Consider the following 16,075-nt stretch of genomic DNA (forward strand, 5'->3'; position numbering starts at 1 on the left):
AGAGTACTGTAACTGTGTTACACTCATTATTTATATCATTGGTTCATTGATATAAAGAGTTTATGATAACTTCCGGTCGGTAACATTCAAATCAAATGTCGATACTTTTCCCACCTTTGCTATCTGCCTTAGCTATGACCAGCTCAAATTCACACACACACACAAACAACATCATATGAGATCGTCTTTATTTATCATCATATAATTCCCCCACGTGCATTTACAGTGACACAGAAAGGTAATACACAGCAACCGCCACGACAGCAACAATAAGAGCGCCCCCTGGGACCGACTGCACAAACTGCAAAGCCGCCGTCCACAACGCCTGCGAAGAGCGATAGAATCAAATGATTACATTAGTTACACATTTTCGTGGCGACAAACAGAGACACACATTCAACACGGTCCTTTTAAAGACACTCCAGCCTTCAGTGAGCACGTGCAATGGCAGTGTGATGGGCTAGAGAGATTTAGGTGGCTGGTGAGAGGAAGCAGAGGGGAAATTCATAAAGAGAAAGGCACAGTCTCATACAGATTTAGCGCCGCAGCGTTTTGCATGTTCACATGTTCACACTGAATACACACACACACACACGCACACACACTGTGAGTATAAGGTCAAAATTCTTGAGCACTGAGAAATCCAGGAGCGTCTGTGATAACAATGGTTTAGCGCCTCAAGTCATCTTGCAGACCTGTGACATTTCGCTGACCTACAGCGAGCAAACCTGGCACTCTTGTGCTGTAATGACGGTGATTAAATAAATGTCACAGAGCTGAGAAAGGATTGAACGATGTACTTTTTGTCTAGGCTCATGTTCACCTTGAAGGACTCCAGCAGGCCTCCGTGTCCCCCGTTCTCCAGCTTGTCCTCCTCTCCGACCTGGCCCAGACCAAGTGCGCTTTGACTCTGCCTGTGCAGCTCGTCATGGAGATTGTCCAGCAGCGCGGCTCGTGTTCGCCCCTGAAATCGGTTCACACACACGCACACAAGCAAGAACGCATCGGGAAAACGATTAGGGATGAATCGGCAGAGCGGAACGAAGGCATGCTGCGGTGTTTTGGTGTAGCTGTGCGCGCGTGTGTCACCTCCAGTTTGGCGAATTTGTCAGATTTGTAGCAGGCGTTTTCAGCATTGATCAGCTTTGTCAGCAGGAAGTCTCGAAACTCCGGGCCCTAGAGAGCGACAGAGGCGAGGAGGGAAGTTGATGAGCAACAAGGAATGGGGAGGGTGACAATGAGGAAAGGAAAAGGTGACCTTAACAATATACAGACAATAGTGCCTCAGCTCATTGTGCTGTGGTGATCATGAGCGTAAATTATTTAAAAATCCCATCTGCCTCAAATTCCCCCTTTTCATCCTCTTATTCTGCAGTGAGCAGCTTTATTATAAACTGAATGCTGAAACCAGTGTCTCTAATTTTTTTTCTACATTGGACTTTTGCTTTTGTGACAGAATCCTGAAATAAATCTTTCATCCTTCACTAAGCAATAACTTTATAGAGATACTGAATACCTGTGACTGTATTTTCTTATTATATTACCTTTGGACATTTTCTCCATGAACAGGAAGTCTTTTGCACTAAGCTACCTACAGCTTCTTACCTACTTTAAGATTGGCATCAATCTCCTAACCAACTCTCTGCTGGAAATCTAAAAAGTGTATTTTCACATGCTACCTTTTACTGAAAGGCAATCCGTGCTGCAGGTCAGCGTATCATTTCCTGCCAAAAGCACTACTCTTCTTCTTCATATTGAGAGACTGGCTGCCAGCGAAGGATTTCAGTTCATTTCAGTGAACTTTAGCTTTTCGTCAGCACAAGCTATTGGAGTCAAGGTCAAAAAGTTGACTCTGCCTGGTGTGTTTTTGGTAGTGTTTGCGTGTGTGTGTGTTATTCTGTCTGTAAACAGCTCAAAAGGTTTTCAAGGAACTCTGTTAAAACCTGGGGGTGTAGAGACCTTGAAGTCCACCAAGGTCTACAATGATTTATTGACCATTAAATGACAAAAAGCCTTAAAACTATTTTTTAAAAGGGTAGTGTGTCCTGCAATGATATAGAAAGTACAGTTTGACCTCTTCTTTATGGTCAAACATTCATAAAATGACTTTTATCTTTAAAACTGTGCTTACATTTGGAAAATACATCCTTTGTTTGTATTAGCAACATTTGGTAAATGATTCTAGTAAATGGGGAATTCTAAATATCATTTTTTAAATATAATGTGGCCACATTTGACCTCTGACCTCACATGTCCTTTTGTCTCAAGTGAAAACAAATGACATGCTTAGTTAGAAATATACTGTAGTATAATATTATATATAATATAATAAGCTCTAATTCATTATGACAAGTTATTTGCAAATCGTACCTATTATCCATTATCTACTCCCTTGTGACCCTTATCTGATTTTTACTGCACTCAAACCTCTTAAAAAACAAAGAAAACAAAGTCAATATATAGAAAATATAATATTATTCCCTTAAAAGTAAATACTGCCCAGACAGCGAGCTGCCTTGGTGGTGCTTCTTTTCATACTGAGATCACATCTGCCGCTCACCTTCTTGAAGATGGCTGGGTTTGGGAGGGGAGGTCCAAACGAAGGTACATCTTCCCTCGCCGTAACAGACACCTGTCAGCATAAAACAAGTAACAGCCACATGTTACTGTGGCCACTGGCTCACTACAGCACACACGGAAGGAGAGGAAGTATTTTCCTGTTTGTACCTTGTATGTCGTGTGCTCTGTGCAGGGGTTCTCTGCCTGCACCAGTACGTAGGCGTGCAGGAAGTTGGAGGCGATCATGTCCGGAACAAACGGTGTGGGCTCTTCTTGGAAGACTGCGGCGACAATGTCGTTTCCTATGTGCCTTTTTCTTTGGAGCTGAGGAGGAAATAATTACCTCGGGTCACCAGTTTTTTGCTATGTGTTTGTTTTTGAACACTTTCAAAATAAGAGCTCGGGATATGGCTTCTAGTTCTACACTGCATGAGCCCCTGAATTCAAGAAGGGGTCATACGGTTCTCGGGAGGATTTTAGAGACTTCACATCAAACCCTCAGCGATGTCTTATATAAGAGCAATTTAGTTTTTTATTAGGATGGCAAAGCTCATTGTCACCGAGCACTTTAAGACTACAATGAAGGTTTAAAAAGAAAAGATCTTAACGCAAGATTGAATAACTGCCAGTGCAGGGCCCATCAGGCTTATCTCAGTGCTGGATTAGAATAAGAGGAGCGTGCTACATTGATAGCAAGTCCATAAAGTCTTCATGATAATTCTCCTCTGAAACAGAGGAGAGATTTTATTGTTTAGAGTTGATTAAAATAATACATTTGTATGATAGAAAGGCCAGAAAGGTCAGTGGTTTAACACTGTGTGCAGATACTGGTTGTGCATCTGATATTTTCACACCTCGTCCACAAGTGCCAGACAAGATTTGACATGTGTCTTAGAATACATGCAGTTATGTGTGTACCCAAGTCATGCCCCCACTGTAATTTAGTGCGGATGCTGCTGTCAGAGTCTGAAGAACACTGAAGGTCACTCGTTGATGAGACTGTTCATCTTTGGCTACTCATATTTTTTTCCCTTCTACTTCCTGTACACTGAAAACTTTAGAATAGAACATGTTTGCAGAAAAATGAGATTCAGCACAAAACTGAGAGCTCACTGCAGACACTAAAAGCAAAAGTCTCTGTAGCATTTAAGCTATTGTTTTATATGGTATATACTATACTGAGGTGACGATTTGCTGATAAGTGATTTAATGCACTCCTACAGCATTTTAGGCCATCTAGTCGCTCTTTTACTCCTTTTATGAATGGATTTTAAAAGCTTTGTAACTGATCCTCCTTTATTTTTTTCTTTGTTTTTTCATAAGAAGCCAAAGAACAATTTATTTAGTTTCTGAAACCAGCTGAAAGGTATAGATGACACAAGAAAGGTCAGCTTTGTTCAAGTATTAACTTCAGATCAGCACCAGATGATCCTTTAACCCTAACCACGATTGAATCCTAACCCCCAACCCAACGATGGCTCGAAACGCTCCCTTTGTTGGATTTTTTTCCTGAGTGGACATCCGCAGGTTCTTTTCTGTGTCGCAGGACTAAGACATAATAACTATGTGATCGATCACTTGCAATAGTAAACCTGGATCAATATTAATCATATGATGATCCAGGAACAACACCAACACATGAATATCAGATACACCATCAGCACCACAGGCATAAAAGCAAGAATGTGCTCCTTTTAAAGTCCTCTTTAATAGCTGTGAGATGATCTAGTGAATTTAACTGAACCATTCTTCCAACAGGGGATCAAATCTGAATTCAGTGCCTTTGAATAAAAGCAATTTAATATTGATATTTCTGGGCTCAAGTGCCCCATTTGGCAGCTAAATCCATACATGCATTCAGTGTAACAATAATAAAGGCAGAATTAAGTCGTGGTACCTGCTGAACATCACCCTCGGTGAAGGGAAGCTTAGTTGACACGTGGAACATAATCTCCCTCTGTCTGAAGACGGTGTAGACAGATTCAGACCCCGTCTGTCCATGGGACACGTCCAGCCCACCACGAAACCTGTCACAGGATCAGAGCTCTCATGTTCTCTGTGCAGCCTCCAGCCTTCACTTACAAGGTTCTGTTTCATGCACTTTACACATCCCGTCATCACATTTTAAGCCTAACTGGCTCCAGTGTCATTCAAATGTGATGTGTCAGCTACAATTTATAGTCTCCTTATGTAAAAGCAACAAGTGTAACCCTATAGGAGAAAGCTTGCGGCACCCCCCACCCCCTACCTTACAATAAACAAAGCTCTGATTACCTGTCCATGTGGCACTTTCTTTGCACAAATCTGTTGCACTAAGCAGTTTACCCACGTTGCATGCTGAGTCCGAAACAGCAGGACAAATTGCTCCAAGGTTACAGTAATTAAAGCTCGCTATGTTCTTCGCTGTAATAAGCCCAAGGTTCCTTCTTTTTAGACTCACTCGTTCCTTTGGATTTAAATTTGACTGAATCCTTTCTTCCTGCCACTTTCTCTCACATTATTCTAGTTGTTTTATGCCAATGAACTGCATTTTACTACCCTCACCCTTTAAAATCTTGAAGTTCAACGGTGTCTCCTAAGATACTGAGAAACTCCTTGAAAGCTGGCGTCTCCTCATTGTTTCCAAATAGCTCCTCTTCTGATGTCTGAGGAGGAAAACACATACATGCACATAAAGTGAAGGACAGACAAGAGAAAGATAGATGAGATAAAAGGGTACATGTAAAGTAAGCGGAAGATAATTAAAATAGCTCACCTGTCCAAACTTCTGGTAGATGACTCCGAATTTGAACGTGTTGTTCACCTCATGTTCATCGTAAGCCACTATTAACTGGGATCCCTGTACGTAAACAAAACAGAGGAAAAGTCGTACTTTCTTCCTATGATTATAAGTTGTACACTTTAAAAAAAAGAAGTGTTTTCCTTCTCTATAACACGTCTCCAGGGCAGGTTTTATTGGGTCCATGTTATGTAAGGCTGTCATGCAACAAACTGTATAGCGGCCCCCAGCGAGGGCAGTGATCCTGTTGCTGTCTCTTTCATACGGAGACACAGATGGTTTTTTTCCTTCCCTGAGGCACAGGCTGAAAGCATGCTCCATCACACTCCTCCATCAGGCTCACAAGAGGAAGAGGAGGAGGAGGAGGAACAGATCCATCAAATTCATTTTAGAGAGTTGCGGTATCATCAATCGTTTCTTGACTAATATGCTTAGTGCGCAGGGCAGATGTTAGAGAGGCAGGAAGTAGGGGGTAAAATGTGACAAGAAGGACGTGTTTTTGTGGATAAAATTTTAGGAGGTTGAAAAGTTAATGAAATGAAATAATGTGTAGGGACAGGCAGGTGATGCTGGCAAAAAATAATTAAAGCTCAAATGTCTACAAAAGTCCCGGGCTTTAAATAAAAGCCATCAAATATTTATAGATATGAAAATTCATGAAAAGTTATTTATGAACGTTGGTGTAAAGTTGTGGCAGCTATAATTAAATGTCCTTTCAGCTATACTGCCCCCCTTTGTGTCTCAGGAGACGTAAGGGACTGGAAAAGCTACCTCGTTTCAGCTTGAATGAGTATTTGCCTTGGACGGAAGAGCTCAGGTCACACTGGGTGTGATGATGGTTGCAGTGCAGGAACTGAGGATGAACTCACCCGTGGGTACAGGACGGGGTTGAACTTCAGCCCTGTGGCATCATCACAAAAGACCTAACAGATGAAAAAACAGAGAGAAGGATCACTGTAAAGGAGCATTCATCCAATGTACCAGAAAATGTCTTTGAGATAATAATAATCAGTCACATGTCAGAGAGCAAAAAGAAATATAACAGGAAGGGAACAATTCCACTTCAACATTTTTTCCTGTTACCTTGATTTCTTTAATGCAATTTTTGTCCAGTTATTACTTGTGAGAAGTGCTATTCTGAAATAATACATGTGATTACAAAGGTCTTTCCTTCTCCCTCACACTCAGGTTTTTACCATACCTCCCTGAATATGTGCCATTATGTTTTGATGTTGCTATATGTGCATGGAAACTGTCTGCCTTTAAACCTGGTGTACCTGTGAGCTCTATCTTACCTTGGCAATCTGTGGTACGCTGGGCAGCTGGTTGATCCCTGCTAAAGAGATTCTATCGTGAACTGTTTTGGTCCTCGACCTGCAGGAAGAATATAAATTGGTCATCCACATAGAGAAGGGATGTCAAACATAAGGCCCGTGGCCCACTGGATGGCTTTGGAAAATGTAATGGAGGACATACATTTTGGACTTTTAACTGTGTTTTCATAAGTTTTCCTACTGATTAAGAACTCATCTATGGCATTTCATAGGACACTAAAGTAATTTTGTGATAGATAAAAAAAAACAAACAATTAACATGTCAATTTTTTACAGTGGTCCCACAGTTAAAAAAAAATGCAAAATGTGAATGAACAAAAACTTTATTTTATAATTACAGTACAGTCTGGGCAGGGAGCTGCGTAACTTTTTCTCTTATTTTACACAATTGTTTGTTGCAGTTTAAACCCAATGGTGATTAAATGGGCAGTTAAAGTTCTTACACTGACAGAAATGGGAATTTTACTGGCCCCGCCCACTCAAAATGGGCTGAATGTAAAAGGAGTTGGACTTATAGGACCGTTCAAGAATTTGTTCCATCAAAGAGATTTCTAGTTAACTCCTGGTGTCCATGTAGTTCACTGTCCCTGTGAAATTTAAGGAAGAATATGAGGAAATTTGAACTAATCATTTTAACCAAGTTCGAATTGAAGAAAAAATAAAGTCACTGGGCTCATTGACTCTAAATGTAGCAGTGCTGCTCATAACACTAGCATTATCACAGTCATCTGTCATAGAGAAGATTAGCTGGCTACGGTTCTCTGTGCAACACCCACAATGGCTACGTAACAACAAAGCATTATGCTATTTGTTTTGCTCGCCCGTTAATCAAAATGTCACCAACTGTGATAATAGCAAAAAACATTCATCACAGAGCAACAAAATCATGTGAAATTTGGCAAACATGGAGTGCACAGAGCTGCAATAAAACAGAATAGAGGCTTATTAGTGTGTTTTAGCCATGCCAACAGTGTTTGCGTGTCTTCGGGGTTTTAGGTTTGTCGAATAATTAATTGGAGCTTGACTGTGGTTCAGACAGAAATGTCACAAAAATGTATCGCAAATGTTTTCAGATATGTTGTTCGCTTTTCCTCTATCGGCACTATGAGAATGGCATTTGGGTCGTGCGGATGGATTGATTTTTGTTTTAGAAGAATCTGAATGAACTGGCACTAGGCCAGGACAGGTTTTCATTCACCCTCCTTTCTCTCTTATTATCACGCTATGGCAGGTATTTTTGGTTTAGCTCATCACTAACAGGAACATGAAGGAAAACCACATCAGACTTTAAATCCTGAACTTATAATATGTGAAGTGAAGCTACTGTTGCTGCCTTTGCCTGACTGTACCTGAGCATGATGCGCAGGAACTCCTGTCCCTCAGCCTCTTCGTGTTTCAGGGACATGATGAGGTTGCCTATGCTGCTGCCGGAGCAATAGTAGTTCATGTGCTCCTGGGTGTATGGATATAGAAAAGGAGGTAAGCGAGGGAGAAAGGTGCAGTTTAGACTTTAAAGACTCGCACTGCTTGGTACAAACTGACATGACTGCACTAACCTTGCCCAGGAAGTGTTTGCGGTAGGCACGGGCTGTGCTGTTGCACTCCAGACGGTAGCTGTGCCCCCCACCGGGGCTCATGCCCTCTCCTCCGTCTTCCTCCTCACAGAAACTAGATTCTGAGGAAGATGGAGTTCCTGCCGGTGCTTCCACATCCTCAATCCAATAACCCCCGAACTGGGGCAGGATTACCTGGGGGTATGGACCACCTTTCTCTAGGACCTTGCGTGTAAAAGGTTAGGAGAGAATGAAGAACTAAAACATAACCAACTAAAAAAGTGTGTGCTTTTCATGCTTTGCCAAAGGTTGCAAATGTTTTGCATTATGGCTGAGTGAAAGATAGTGAAAGAAATGACTCACATCTTCTATCCGTGGGTAGGGGATATAGTCATCCTGTAAAAGAAAAGAGGACAGACATACATACACACATGCACACACCATCAGTAACACTTTTAACTTGTATGAACTTCACTGACTTTTGCGACGGTGAAACAGATCCAAGCACATCCACAAACACAGGTGCGAAAGGGGAGTGCAGCTCACGATACTAAATAAACGTCGGGGCGATGATTGCGGGCGAACGCAAAATGCAAAGTCATCAGCAAACATCAGCGAGGGAGTGTGTTTGATTCAGTGGCCCCTGAGATTTTAGAGCTGTGTGCCTTTGGCACTGCTAGCGTGGCACCAGTGTGACCTCTAAAATACTGCTGAGGCCTGTCTGCATTGTTGGTGGTGCAGGGCTCCGGGCAGCCAGTCATTTATATTCTGTGGCAGCAGGAGCCAGCAACTCTGGCAGGCCGGAGAGGATCAATTGACAGCTGGAGTTCATTCAACTTATAATCAATCTGATCAGGGGGTTATGGATTTTTGCACTTTGAAAGCCCTGAGAAGAGTCTGAAAAACGTTCACGGGGTGTTCAGAATTCCTTCGCGGCGAGGAGTCCGACCACAGAGCAAAGCAGTGCAGCAATGAAGCACAGCATGCAGAATAAATGGTAACACACACAGACACACTAATGAGACCCACAGAGAAGATATCAACAAGTGTGTATTGAGTCACACCTTCCATTTTTTGGTCTCTTCAGCTTTAGGGACCTTATTAAAGTCCAATCGCAGCATAAGAGTGGAAAAGCACAAGAGGTCAAAAAAGAATTTAAAAAAATACAAGTTCAGTTTATTTGTGCAATGTTCCAAAAGGGTGCAGAAACATTCTTGTTTTCAGACTTCAGACTGTCTCATCTGCTGACAGGTGAAAACAGAGTGAGTCATACGTGCTAATATACTCTCTTGCAAACACAAACACACACACACATACACAAGCGCACACAGGTAATGCAGTCACTTAGTCATCCCCTCTCTGAATCCAGCTTCCACACACTAAGTGTTCATTTCTTCACTTGTTATTATCATTTGTTGGAACACAGCAACGCTGAGGCGCAGGCCGAAGCCTTTTTTTTCATAGTATGCAGCGCAGTGCAAATATATGCAGGTATGAAAAGCCAATCTAGTAGACACAGTAAATTGGCCAATTATGCTACAGGCCCAGTGGAACAGCTCGTCTACATGACTGAGAATAAGAGTGAGGAAATAAATGCATGTGTGCAGATTCACAGCTCTTAGCATACACACCACCACCACGCCATCGCTTATATTGCCACCAATCATACCAAGAGTCAGGCAGAATTCATTTGAAGAGTGCAAATGCAACCCCGACACACACATACAAGTGTTTATGTCTGTCTGAGTGCATACTGATGGAGCAGCTGTTGCAGTCAGCGGGGAGTCAGTGTCAACAGCATGACACTGATCAGAAAGAGTCTTCAGAGGCTTCGATTTTTGGTCATACAGAAGAGCCAACAAAGGCAGAGGAAGCAGAGAGAGGGGTGAAAATTGGTGAAGCTGACAAAAGAACAGGAAAGGAGGGAGTGGACCGGAGATGGGAAGCAAAAAAAAGAAAAAAGTGACCTTCATCATCAGGAACACACTTTGAAAGCCTGATTCCAAACGTTCAGAGCCCAGACGAGAAGGTCAATGCAAGCTGAGCTTCAGCAAAGACCGACGAGCTGCCAGATTCACTCTGCATACGTGTGTGACTCTTTGATCATCAGGCTGCTTAGGGGGCCGTCATCCTCTAGTTACACTTTCTAAATAACTCCAGTGATGTCCTCAATCAGGTTCTCCCTCACGCTGACTTATCATCTCACACCTTGTCTCCTCTTAGCTATTTCTGTTTACTTCTATAATAATCACAGATGCTATTTTACATTGTTTTTGACTCAGTCTCTTACACGATGCTGTGTTTCTCTACCTGTAAATAGACCACACGGCAGTCTTACTTGCTGTTACTGATACTGTAAAGAATATTTTCAACAGTGGATCAATTCGTATGTGGTACAGTGAATAATACTGTAATAATCAGAAAAGGCTGCGCACATGAGACTGACCTAAAATGAACTACAGAGGCCGACAAGTCAATCAATGCTCATTGAGTTTTTGAGCGCCAGTAGAGTCCCACAGCGTGGGGGAATATCATATTTCAGGCTTTGGATGCACAGAATTGTTTGTTTTGGTCTTTTTATAGGATTCGTTGACAATAGAAGGAAAAAAAAATAAACACAAATCATCAGCAGTCTCAAAGAAAGTTTAAAAGAAACAAATGGAAATGTTATAATTTTGTTGGAGGGAGCTTTTCTGGTATTTAATATGGTGCATTCAGGGGTCACTGGATAAAACTGGCATTCCTTAACTTTCAGCTGCAGGTCAGTTCACACCTCTTGGATCCTGAGCAAAGAAATTCTAATGACTTAAAAGTATGGGGCTTTCTATTTTTAACCTATTAACGGTTCCGCTGTCTCAACCCAGTATGACCACCTAATAATTCACGTCTTGGACATCTAATAATAAACCCGCATGAGCAATTTTCTCTGTGTGAATCTTCCTATGGTCATATGCTCCCTTTTTGGTATGTTTTCTTTCCTACCTTACTTCTCTTCCTCCTCACCCTTTTTAACCCCCCTCGCCCAACCCCATCTGTTGTCAGACAACTCAAAGCCTGCACCCTTAGGGCCCTTTGGAGTGCACAAAGTGGTCGAACAGAGAGAGAGAGACAGCCTTTGTTCAGAACAAAAATAAAATCAATGTATTCCACACAGAGAAGGAGAAAATAGTCATGCCAGTCCAGATCTTTGTGTGGATGTTCTTCACTGCCGCCTGCATGCCTATTATCCAATCTAAGACACACGCAGCGCCGACTTTCAGTGATTAAATCATCAGCGTGAGCCCTATTCAAGTATATGTTAAAGCTGATTTTGATCAAAGAAAAACAAGGTGATAGGAGGAACCCTCTTATGGCAAAAAAACCCCTCTCTACTATAGCTCAGTAGTGCTGGCTGAAGATAGGGAAAGAATGGAGGAAATAGGGATACTGAAATAAGGAAATGATAGAGGGACAGCAGCAGAGAAGGAAATGGCATTCAGAGGAATGAAAATTTCGTCATACCTGCATCTTTTCCAGCATGTCGAAGAACTCTGCAGACTGGAACAGAGACAGAAATAGATTACAAAGTATCTAAAACAAGCTGAAAGAGAGCTAAACTCTGACTGTCAGAGGACGACAAGCTACTGACACCATTTAGCCGACAGCAGTTCAATCATCGCCCTTTGGCTGGCTTCAATTTACACCTCACACAAGTGTTTTGACACTCAATGCTCAACCTAAACGTCTGCATTTAAAGCCCTCACACTGATAACATTCATCTGCAAGAGTAGATTGTGCCGCTCCCTCCCCTCCACGGGATCAGCTCTGCAGCGTCACAGAGGGCTGGGTCAGCCTCTCACACCCGCAAGCGCTCACACACTGATAAAAAACCACTTCCTCAAAGAGCAACACATACTACATAACACACAAACCAGCTTCCTTAAGTGCATTCACACACACACACACACCGCCCTGTTCCCACGGGGTCTCCGCCTTGCCACATTAACAAGCTGCAAGGGTGATAATGGCACTTATGGCCTTGTGCTCAGATTTTGGCACATATATAACGTGCAAAGCAATGCATGGACAGTTTTAGGTAACAAGTGTGTGTGAGCCCATCAGCGCTTTGACTCACATCGCAGGAGATATTGATCTCTGACCCCAAATTAAACTTGCCATTAATAAAAGCTGGTTTAAACACAGACAGAAGTTGAGCGCCTCTCATCATCAACTCTATAACTGCAGTGTTGTGCTTCATTTTTAAACTGCTTCTGCAAAAACAAACAAAGTCGTCTAATGCCTACTTTAATTATATTTGACAGCTAGAGTCATGCTGGCACATGTGAAGGAGTTTTTGCTACATTGAGCAGTGCCCAAGGCAGCTAAAAAGACACGCTGTAGCAGATCACCTCTGCAGCGTCCCAATGGGCTCTTGGGAGTGCAGACAGCATGTTGAGCCTCCAATGGTGTACAGACAAGTCCAAGGACAAGGAAGCCATATCTGCCTTTCTGTTCCACTGTCAGTCTAAAACATATCTCTACATGCCTACTTCCCTTTTCTCACCGTTGCTCTCTAATCTCAGTGTGTCATTATACTAATCTGTCCCCTATACTCTCTTATTACTCAGTCATTTCCTCTTTTCTTTTATTAGCCTTTTTCTCTCTTAGTTTTTCTTGCCTTTTTTCTCCTGCTCGCACTCGTTCACTCTTTCTGTGTTAGCCCAGTGACATCTGGATATCTTATTTCCCATGGCAACCTGTGGAGGCTGCCACGATCAGCCTGTCAGTCTGCCTGACTGACTTAATGACTGGCAGACTCACTGGTAGCTAGAATTCACACAAACTCACGCTAATCATAAACACAAGCACCCAGACACTGACAGAAATGATGACAAAGCACAAAAAAAGTAAACAGGAACTGAACTTATATATATATATATTATTATTATTCTCCAAATATCAGAACATTACATCTGCAGCATTTGCATGGCGTTTCTATTTGAATAGTCATTAATTAGATGCACAGCCTTTTTGGGTGAAGGGATGGACCGAAACTAAAAGCCCTGACCTCTCAGCTATCAGGTGTACATGAAATCCAACCGTTAGAGAGTTGAGAACGCGTTGTTAAACACCCCCCCCCCCCCCCCCCCCCCCCCTCCCCCAACAAAACCCCTCTCAGCATTGCTCGGCTTTGTCACACTTGTGGCCCAATGGCACGCAGCTGAACTGACACGCATGTGTAAATGTGATATTTTAGCTCTCTGGTTGCAAAATGTTGCACACGTGGGTGTAAAGCAGCTATTAAGAAGGCACAAAACTGTAGAAAGTTTAAGAGGGTGCAGAGGCTGCGGCTACCTCAGTCATAACACTAAGCGCCTCTGCGGTTGTTTCTCCTGCAGTGACTTGAGGACGTGAAGTTTGACTCGATTTGGCATACGCCTATTTCTGAAGTCACAATATAAACAAATATTAGCTGCAAGACGAGGTAACTGATTAACTTAGCGGCAATAACAGTAAAGTTTGAACACATGTCTGATAGCTTCAGTTAAAGTTCACTTGCTTTGATGTATTTATTTATTTGTATTTACATAGAAATGATAAGTTGTTATGAGTAGAAACTTACTAACCTACATTCATTCATCATAAACTTGCGCGCCAAGTTGAAAAAAACTCCCCATTACACATCAAACTGCTGGGACTTGCATGGTAAACAGTGCAGACTTACCTTGAGAAGGGCAGCCAAAACATTTGAGTCTTTAAGTGTCCCTGCCTTCCTCTTATTCTTACCCTTCCTTCTACATTTTAGAAGAGCTCTTCCCTCTCCCACACATTTATAATGTCTGTTTTGCCTTCAAACATGGCCACTAAAGCTTAAACAGGAAAATCAAGTAAGGCAGCAAACTGAATTATTTGTCAAAGCAAAACAGGTCATGCCCTTGTTTATGTGTCTGACACACACACACACACACACACACACACACACACACACACACACACACACACACACACACACACACACACCTAACCCTAACCCATAGCCTAAATAACACAATTGTAAATCTGACACTTATTTTGAGCCTCAAAAGGACAGGCATTTTGTCCTTATAAGACTGTTGGTCCTCACAAGTATAGTGACATGCCAATTTTCTGTCCTCTCAAAGATGCCTAAACAAGTACACACACACATACACACACACAGTAAGTCATCCAAGGTATTGCCAAGTTTGGTGTTGCTCTCTTTGAAGACTGTTGACTATCAGCATCCATACACATTATTAACGTCACAAAAGGAAGTGCCTGAATAAAGTATTGTACAAATACAAACATTCATCATTTGTAAGGAAGAAATTCCAGGCACAAACTATACAGTCTCTGTTTTAACATACACTCCCTAAGCCAGTCTACTGCTGTACAATGGTGTGGATAAATTAGAGTTAAACCACCAAGTACATAACTACTTAGTATGCTAACTTATAAATTGATCATGGGCCACTTTGTTAGGTACACCTGTTCAACTTCTTGTTCGGAGCATTCTCATTCCCGACGCGTAACATGCTGACGATTTGTCACGTCCTGAGGCGTCCCAGGGGCGAAAGGTAACCTGCCGTGTCCCTATGATATGCGCGTGATTGTGGATGGAATCCAATAGAATCACGCTCCCGGCGGTAACACACGTTCCAGCAGTGTATTCCAGTCCAAACCCTAACCTTTACCACAACCTTAATCGTGTTAGATAGGGTTTTGCAAAGCAATTCATGAGGAGAAAGTAAATAAATATACATGTGTAGATTCAGTCCAAATGGTTCTCATGTTTCCTCCTGTTTCCGAATGCGTAACATAGGAATGTGTTGGGTGGCCGAAAGCGTAACTTCCCGGCTATTTGTCACATAGCGTAATATGTTACGCTTTGGGAGTGAACGTTTTGTCTTGTTATAGCAAATATTTAATCGGCCAACGAGATGGCAGCAACCACATGCACTTAGGCATGTATTTGTGGTCAAAATGGTCTGCTTACGTTCAAACTGAGCATCAGACGGAGAAAGAAATGTAATGGTTGTTGGTGCCAGACAGGCTGATCTGGGTATTTCAGAAAATGCTGATCTGCTGGGATTTTCCCACACAACCATCTCTGGGGTTTACAGAGAATGGTATGAAAAAAGAGAAAATGCCAAGTGAGCGGTGGTTTTCTGGATGAAAATGCCTCGTTAACGTCAGAGTTCAGAGCAGAATGGGTCCGACTGCTTTCAGCTGATAGGAAAGCAAGAAAAACTCAGATAACCACTTGGCATACTCTGGTCTCCTTAGCTCCAGCATGGTTTAAACACAACAGCCTGTCTGAGCATTGTTGCTGACCATGTCTATCCCTTTATGACCACAGTGTGCCCATCTTATGATGGCTGCTCCTAGCAGGATAAGAGAACATGTCACAAAACTAAAACAAGGAGTTCACTGTTCTCAAACGGCCTAGACAGTCACCGAATCTCAATCCACCAGAGCACCTTTGGGATGTGGTTTAATGGGAGATTCACTTCACGGATGTGCAGCACACCGTTGAATCTGTGCCTCCACGGTTTAAGGGAGTTCAGAAGTCAAAAAGAATGGCAAGGTTTACCTAATGAAGTGGCTGGTGTGCATGTATGTCAGAATAATATTATATTTACAGATGATCAAGAAGGGGTTATTTGTTTATAACATTCAGCATTTTGGATCTGAATTTCAAAATACTCACATCACACAAGTTATATAAGCTTGTGAGTGGCTTTTGACTGTAAAGCAGCAGAAATGGAAATACTCAACAAACCAGAAGTACCTCCGATTTGCACTTAAACGCATCACTTGAGCAAACACAGTTTTCCCGCCGCTGCTGCCTT

The 16,075-nt window shown here is 42.3% G+C and overlaps 1 protein-coding gene across 6 annotated transcripts in view; it reads right to left on the minus strand.

Annotated features, from left to right (window-relative positions):
- The window catches only part of rap1gap2a (RAP1 GTPase activating protein 2a), an 88,408-nt gene that overhangs the window by 5,367 nt on the left and 66,966 nt on the right, over positions 1-16,075 (minus strand). For 3 of the 6 annotated variants that reach the window (XM_006803898.3, XM_087850821.1, XM_006803899.2), the window contains 14 exons: positions 11,727-11,762; positions 9,290-9,322; positions 8,589-8,621; positions 8,229-8,450; positions 8,022-8,125; positions 6,634-6,712; positions 6,208-6,261; positions 5,315-5,398; positions 5,104-5,204; positions 4,457-4,586; positions 2,728-2,883; positions 2,561-2,632; positions 1,090-1,176; positions 824-964 (listed from right to left, as the gene is read on the minus strand). In XM_006803898.3, coding sequence (XP_006803961.2) covers positions 824-964; positions 1,090-1,176; positions 2,561-2,632; positions 2,728-2,883; positions 4,457-4,586; positions 5,104-5,204; positions 5,315-5,398; positions 6,208-6,261; positions 6,634-6,712; positions 8,022-8,125; positions 8,229-8,450; positions 8,589-8,621; positions 9,290-9,322; positions 11,727-11,762 — 1,332 coding nt within the window. Of the gene's footprint in view, positions 1-823; positions 965-1,089; positions 1,177-2,560; positions 2,633-2,727; positions 2,884-4,456; positions 4,587-5,103; positions 5,205-5,314; positions 5,399-6,207; positions 6,262-6,633; positions 6,713-8,021; positions 8,126-8,228; positions 8,451-8,588; positions 8,622-9,289; positions 9,323-11,726; positions 11,763-13,929; positions 14,158-16,075 lie in introns of those variants that run through there. The other 3 variants (XM_006803900.3, XM_035913439.2, XM_035913440.2) reach the window with 2 other exon arrangements.

Source organism: Neolamprologus brichardi, chromosome 14 (assembly GCF_056152115.1).
Source record: "Neolamprologus brichardi isolate AB-2024 chromosome 14, ASM5615211v1, whole genome shotgun sequence".
In the NCBI taxonomy this organism is placed as follows: Eukaryota; Metazoa; Chordata; class Actinopteri; order Cichliformes; family Cichlidae; genus Neolamprologus; species Neolamprologus brichardi.